The sequence below is a fragment of the Tigriopus californicus genome, chromosome 4 (genome assembly GCF_007210705.1).
Source record: "Tigriopus californicus strain San Diego chromosome 4, Tcal_SD_v2.1, whole genome shotgun sequence".
In the NCBI taxonomy this organism is placed as follows: Eukaryota; Metazoa; Arthropoda; class Copepoda; order Harpacticoida; family Harpacticidae; genus Tigriopus; species Tigriopus californicus.
Genome location: NC_081443.1, coordinates 9,609,801 through 9,617,124, shown reverse-complemented (window position 1 = coordinate 9,617,124; position 7,324 = coordinate 9,609,801). Strand labels below are relative to the sequence as shown.

The 7,324-nt window shown below is 37.4% G+C and overlaps 1 protein-coding gene across 1 annotated transcript in view; it reads left to right on the top strand.

Annotated features, from left to right (window-relative positions):
* Positions 1 to 6,746, top strand: part of LOC131879775 (protein disulfide-isomerase TMX3-like) — a gene marked incomplete in the record, with an annotated part of 20,709 nt that extends 13,963 nt beyond the window's left edge. The window contains 2 exon segments of the mRNA XM_059226189.1: positions 218 to 390; positions 6,308 to 6,746. Coding sequence (XP_059082172.1) covers positions 218 to 390; positions 6,308 to 6,333 — 199 coding nt within the window.
* Positions 6,747 to 7,324: the final 578 nt, after the last annotated feature.

The window sequence follows — 7,324 nt, the reverse complement described above, 5'->3', positions numbered from 1 at the left end:
ACTAAAAGTCATGAAAAGAAAACGGAATCGGATCCCCCACCCATGCCAAATAACAAGTTCAAACTTAGATATATAAAAAAAGCCGTATTCTACCAACAAAATACTTCGAGATGTCCTGATCCACTCTGACCTCGATTTGCTCTGTCACCACTAGATATAGCAAATCCTATTCCTACATATTCGCATTAGTTTATTCGCCATCAAAATTACGTTTCAGGTTATATCGTGCTTACTATGAAGCCAAAACGAGTGTCATAGAGATGTGGAAAGGCAATCCCGCCTTGACGGCCGTCCTCTTCGGATTACCTATGGGATTCTTCTCGCTCATTTGCTATTCCATCTGTTGTGCCGACATTATGGATGCCGAAGAAGAAGACGACGAAGATGAAGGTAACATGGAACTTTTAAAACATCTTCTTTTATGGGTTTTCATGTTTGAACATTAACTAATGCAAACTAATGGTTGGGTGGAGGTCGACTGTTACGCAAGTTTGGGATTTTCGAGCGATTACCGAACGAAGTTGAGCCAGTTCCACAAAAGCCCACTTGATGAAGTTCACTTGCCTTGTTTTTCCTTTCTCTCTCCTGTTAAGAGGAGTTTTAGCTTTCCACTATTGTCTATCTCTGGCTCCTCAAGAGCCACTCTGCAATACAAAATCTCGTCAAATCTGAACGTGTCCTTCTCAAAACGTTGTAGTTAGCTTTGGGATTAGTTTTTAGACACTTTACCTCTTATCTGTCCATTTCAATTGGCAAACCTTTGGCGAAGTTTAAAAAAAGCTAATGTTTTCGATGTTTTTTTTCATATGATATAATATACGTACCATCAAGGACTTTTCATTTTTTCAACCTTTTCAATTAGTTGGCATGGTACAAACGTATCAAATTTTGATTCCATGACCTTGGGCTCAAAAAGGTTTGGTTTGAAGGTATCTCATCAAGGATCGATTGTCTCGTAACAAAGGCAAAACAGTCTTACTTGCTGAGTCTTAACTTTGGAATCTTGTTCATTTTGATACAACTAAAACGAGGAAGAAAGTTGATTGCCTCAATGGAAAACGTAACCAAAGTTCTGTTGCTATGTCTTTTAATTTGCATTCAAGACGGAGGACAATGCAGAGCTTTGGAATATTATAGCCGGCTTGTCTACCAAAAATAAGCTCAAAATGGAGGGCCCTCGAAATGAAGTTTAAACTTTGTACATGGATCATTTCTTACAATTCAGAGGTCTGTTTCATATTTTGACGAACCTCCTATCAAGGCAGTTCTTTGTAATTAAGTGCTTTTTATAGTCAGCTGAACAAAAAAAATTCACAGATCAATGTCGTAATGATTGGTTTTGTCGGCGAACTTCATATTTAAACCCTTTTATTATAAGCGATCGGTTAGAAATCAAGTGGAAAGGGCTTTAAAAAACAAAGCTCGTAACTCTAAGAAAACAACTAAGGTTATCCATAGTACGCCCAAAACAATCGAGAGGAAAAACACAACCCAATAAGGGCCCTTATTTGCAACGTCACAGGGCCCAAAGAAAACGGGAAGAGGCACTGTAGATTGCTACATAAACTGCTCTTGCTTTGCCTTGAACGGAATTTGTTTTTCGGACAGTATGTGACCCGGGGCATTAGTTATAAAGAAGATTTTAATAGAATTAGCCAAAAATAACACAAACGCATTATAATTCAAGAAAAAGGAATCAGCCCAATCGGCCCTTTGTTTGTTAGAGGCTGAGTGACAAAGCGCCCTCTGATGTGCAGAACGTCAAGCATTTTTCGTGCAGCGTAAGGCGTCTATACTGACAATCAAATCTTTTTTCACCTAAGTAAGAACAACATAAGTCAGAAGTTGCTAAAGTTGTGACCCTTAAAGCAAGTTCCGAAAAGTGCTTTCAAAACAGCCCTACATGAGCCATGGAGTACTCCATGCATGAGCGAACAAAAATGTCTGACCTAATTCAATTATATCCTCAAAAATGTAAAGATTGAGTATTAGACAGTAAGTCAAGTTATCTCAGACATCATGCTTACCGATTCAGTGTTAGCTCAAAGGCTATTTGAGGGAGTATTTTTTGTTTGAAACAAAAACGGAAGCAACAGTTCTAGTCGAATGAATTTGTTTCGATTATCATAAACTAGTGTGTTAACTCACTTGAAATGCAAAAAACACTATTTTTCGTAAATATACTCCGATCGGATTGGAATTCATCTTTGGATGTGCGTATTACACTTGTTATTTCAAACAATAGTACCGCATATGAAATTGGTGACAAATTAAGTAATATGTTTTATTGTGGCAAGTAAAAATTCTATTTCAATGCAATGGGAAGGATATTGTTCCGATTTAAAACGATTATATGCATTCAACCCGAAAATCCTCCTACCAAACTCAATTTCAAAGTCGCCAATGTAATGCAAAATATGTTTTTCAAAACGAACAATCAAAGGTAAAAACGAGAATATAAAAAAGTATTAGTTCAATCTTTCCATTTGGTCGCTTAAGCAACAATGGCTTTTACTTTTGTAATTTGGGTGCTGGGGTTAGAGAGTTAAGCCTCGCCTTTTCAGCATTTCCAAATTTCAATAAGCAATGACAGATTCCGTATCAGATTAGTTTTCCGTTGTGGGTGTGTTTAGTGTCTTAAATTATCCTTGAGGAAGAAGGCCGGGGAGGAGGATCGAACCGGGGACCTCTCTCACATTAGGAGAGAGTGCTTACCACAACGTTACCTCTCCTTCCCATTTGGTAAGGGCAAAATGATTGTTTTTGGATCAAAGTACAAAAGAATAAAACTTTCGGATTGGTGCAGTTTTTTTATAATAGTCGATTTAAGCAAAAAATTCGGATTGGCGGAGAAAGAATTCTGATTCGTAACAGAAAAATTCGGAAGACCCTATTATATCGGATGTTGTGGTTTAGCTGCGAGGCTCGATTTCTTCTCGGATGGATGAAAATGGATTACTCAAAATGTAATTTTGGTCTTTTCCCTCTTCTATTTCTTATAAAAGTATGTACTGCGAGATTGCTATCGAACGGATAGCATACTATGATGAATATGAATAGAAAGAAAAACAAGCCTGGGTTGATAATGTTGTCGAATAAAAAATATTTGTTGTACCTCAGCCAGAGGGGATTTTGTCGTGATATGAGTCTTGGTGCGTCTCATGAATTGTATTTTGAAAAGTACTTTGTATTTAGTGCATGTTAAAATATTAATCGTCAAAGCACTTTTGATGGATGTTACTTTACAAAAACACGTACGTACATATACACTACTGAAACTTGTTTTGCTCTTACATCTGACCCCTTCAAGGACTTATCGTGTTTTGCTTGACCAGCTCTAAATTCCATCTGCACTTTATGAGGAATGAAATACGTGTTTGTACTCTTGATATTCAGTACGTTTTGTATGTAGAAGCCTTTAGAGGTGTTATCGAAAAGCTTTGATAACGGAACAAGCTGAGCCTGTTTTTACGGCGATGCATTTTTCAACATGTGCTTACTCTTCCATTAAGATCGTTCTAGACAGGTAAACAATTGGACATGGCATACATATTCACTGACGATCAAAAGGCCTAATCAATAAGAGTTAAAAATCCCAAATTCTCGTCACATTTTAGGTTTAATAATGCTTAAGATGTTATTACCTGTAAGGGAAAAAAATTAACAAATGCCCGCATTGATTGAAATCGATGTTCTTGATATTTGAGGCCCATTTTTTATTAAATCAACTTGGTCTAGGTTTTTTTGGGGGTGTAAATTTGAAGGGGATGAGCCAATTTTAGACATATTGGCTCAATTCGGCGAGATGCTTAAGTTTGCTTGAAGCAGATGTATTTCTTAACCAAAGATCAAAGTACGTCTTTGTTCGAAAGGCTTCGGTTTGGTAAACCACTTTGTTAGGGCTTGACATATTTGACCCGAAGTGACGAATACAGTTCTGTAAAGTACATGCGTGTTATCCAGTCGGTCATCTAATATGGAACGACAAGGTTAATTGATCTACACTCTCCAGTGTTGTTAGAGATCATGAAAGATAGATAAGACCACAAGCTTTTAGAAATATGGACTATGAACGAGCTTCCCGCCAAATCAGCTTGCTCATAGAGACTCTGAGCCACTTTTCGAATTAAAGTAATCAAATAAGAAACGTAGATCTCTGCAATTAAAAGCCGTTCATTTATCATTTACTTGTAAAGTGGATTGTTTCAAAGTTATGTTGTCAAAAACTGACCAAGAGCAGGCCGAAAATTCAAATTTTATGTAGTGTTTACTAAATAACTTTGACCATATCTCCTGAGTTCCCTAAGCATAGGTTTAGGTTCAAATTTGGCCAAGTTCATCTATTCAACAAGATCTTGTGGTCCTATCAATTGCTTATATGGAATAAAGTGAAGGATTTGGGAGATAAAAATGTTTTCTTTCGTTCGTGGTCCACATCTCTTGAAGTCCGTGATAAGACCCAGTCAATCTGTTATTCCAAATCAATGTGCTTTATACTAGAAATGGACAACCTCCTCTTGAACATTGTATAAATTCAACAAAAACAATTTTACCATTTGATGTGGTTACATCAAGAAGCACTGTTTAGTTTAATTACTAGTAATCGCTAAAGTATATACAACGTTCGATTTTAATGCCGTTGAGTTACTCCATGAAGCAAAGCTTCAAGTTACCGAATCAGTTACAAATTTGTGAGGCACAATTTGATCAAAAGTACACGTTGAACAATGCAAATAAACTGCAGAATATTTTTTTGCTGACTTCCTTTCCGGTACTGGGATTGGAATCCCAACAGTTCAAGACGAGAAATTTATTTATTTTGCTTAACTTTTAATTATGTATATTGTTCGATCGACCACCGAATTAGAGTTGGCTAATCTGGCTAACCCTTGAATATAAGGTTGATCGGGAATTTTAGTCAAAAACTTACCCAAATCTGACTTAAATCCTGCTACTGGATCAACTGATCAACTGAAACGGATCAATTTTGCCATTATTTGTGTAAAATGATCGAGAATTAACATAGTGACTAGCCAAATATAATGGATATCCAATGCTTTGAAGGTTTAAATTGACAGTTCAAGTCATGACAGTACGATTGTACAGGGTTGATCCAATTTAGAATGCTAAACGAACGAAAAAAATGCTGTAAATACCATGAGCAAAAATGTTTTTGTTGACAATATTTAGGAAAGAAAAGTACGTTGAAAACATTCCATCAAAGTATTTTGCTTATTGGTTGATTGGTTATGAAACTATGCACCTTGTTCAGGAATTTTATTACCTCCAATAGTGCGCTCGACTTTCGAAAAAAAAATCTTTTTCCTGGGAGTCCCTTTTATTGGAATATGTTTTACTTAAAAAGTCATTTTTCCCATAACCTGAACCTTCTTAAGTACATCTATCAAAAACCAATGTTACGCATGTGTTTGGCCAAAAAATGAAACTGAAATCGATGACAACCTTGTACCATGATGGTTAGTCAGGGACTCAAGGAAAATAGAGACCTGGCCTACTGAAAGTACGTTCTTGTCTGCAGAATTCTAAATTGTCAGTCTCAACAGAGGAATCTCTTCGAGGCTCTTGTTTTACTCTGTCTATTGCCCTTCACTCTCCCAAGGGAGCAAGAGTCGGCTTGGTCCAATTCGAGAAAAGTTTGAAATACTACGCAAAAGCTGACCAACCGGAAAATCAAGGACTCTCCCAGTACTTTGCCAAGTTAATATGCTGGATAGGTTTACCCACATGGTCCTCACAATTGAGAAATAAACTTTGCGCTTTGATGAAGTATGCATTATATAGAGAACGTGAAAAAAAACTGGTCCAATATCGCTGAGACTTGATTCCACTTTCCTTATGGGGATTTGTTTCAGTCACCTTGATATACCGGAACAGTAAGGCCTGGTCTTTGAGTTCCTAAGCCTATGGACCAGGTGATCAAGGATAACCTTGGAACATATGTAACAGCAGCCATTAACTCCTCCCGCGAAATAACCGCGTCCCATGGGGTCTCGTTCCATGATTTTGATCCACCTAGTTTCCGCTCAACTCGGTCCCCTTCACACTCAAGGGATTTGGTGAGAAATGCACTAATAGGGTTCCTGTGGATGCCATAATGCACTTTTACCGTCTAACCCCTTCCTAATCCCATCTACCAAGCTCAATAAATTCTGACTCGCTTAACCAGCCTTTCAGCCTTCTTCTAACTTTGTAACTGGTTCAGGTGGAAAGGAACATAACTTGATCCTCACTTTCACTATCGTTTTGAAATACTTTACCTCTCATCGTGTTCTCTCTTTGCTTTCAGTGCTCCAACATGAGAAGACTGAGTGAATGAAGTTGTCCCACTTTTATGCCAACCAAGACCAAGGATTTCTGGTTAGGGATCATGGGAAAAAATATTTGTCGTAGTCGTGCCTGCATTTCAAATTCTAGTCAATTTGTCCTCAAGAAGATCCAGTTTTCTCAAACCAACCCAACCCATGGACATGTTCTCACTGACCTCAAAAATAGCTTCCTACGCATTCATTAGCTAGAACTTGTTCGTTTCCCGTTCGTCGAGAAAGAAAAACCTTGATTTAAGGGATTTTTTTTTCTTGGTAATCAACGATAAAAGAACCTCGCTCCTTTTCACGGTAATTACGATGTAATTGATTTTCGACAGAACTTGGTGTGCCTGTCTCATCTGGTTATTTGTCTGTGATGATTTCCATCATTGAAGTGTTGTAATAAAAAATGATCTCCTATGAACGTATTTTCTTTTTTTTTGCTTCATTGAAAATTGGGTCTTTTAGGGTCAGCACTTGCTAACTTGAAAGCAGTATGTCTACTACATTACTTAGGATGCGTTTGATACCTCCTTCCCTGATTCTGGATTCTTCCCCTCAGACAAACAATGGGAAAAGCAAAGCGTAATAAATGTTCATTTATGATCTTTTTCGATGGTTTTCTTCGATTTTGTAATATGCTTCAACGAAAAGAATGAAATAGGGCATGTTAAGTGAAGGAAATTCAAGAAAAATGTAGTGCAGCAGCCCTGATATTGAGCATTTTGAGGAAGACAAACATTACAGCCAACCTGCACCGGGCATAGACTGAATTTGTCACTTAAGTCAGTTTCCCGGCTTGTTGAAGCAAACGGTATTCTGATATTGAACCAAGAGTTTAGTACACTGACAGAACTGCGCAAAAAAGACATAAGTTTGAGTTATGTAACACAACTCACTCGACAGTTGAAAATTCAATTGGATTCAAGTGTCAATGTTTGTCTTCTTTTTCCCTTCTCAACATGCTGAAAATCAGTGTTGCCGCACTACATTTTTTT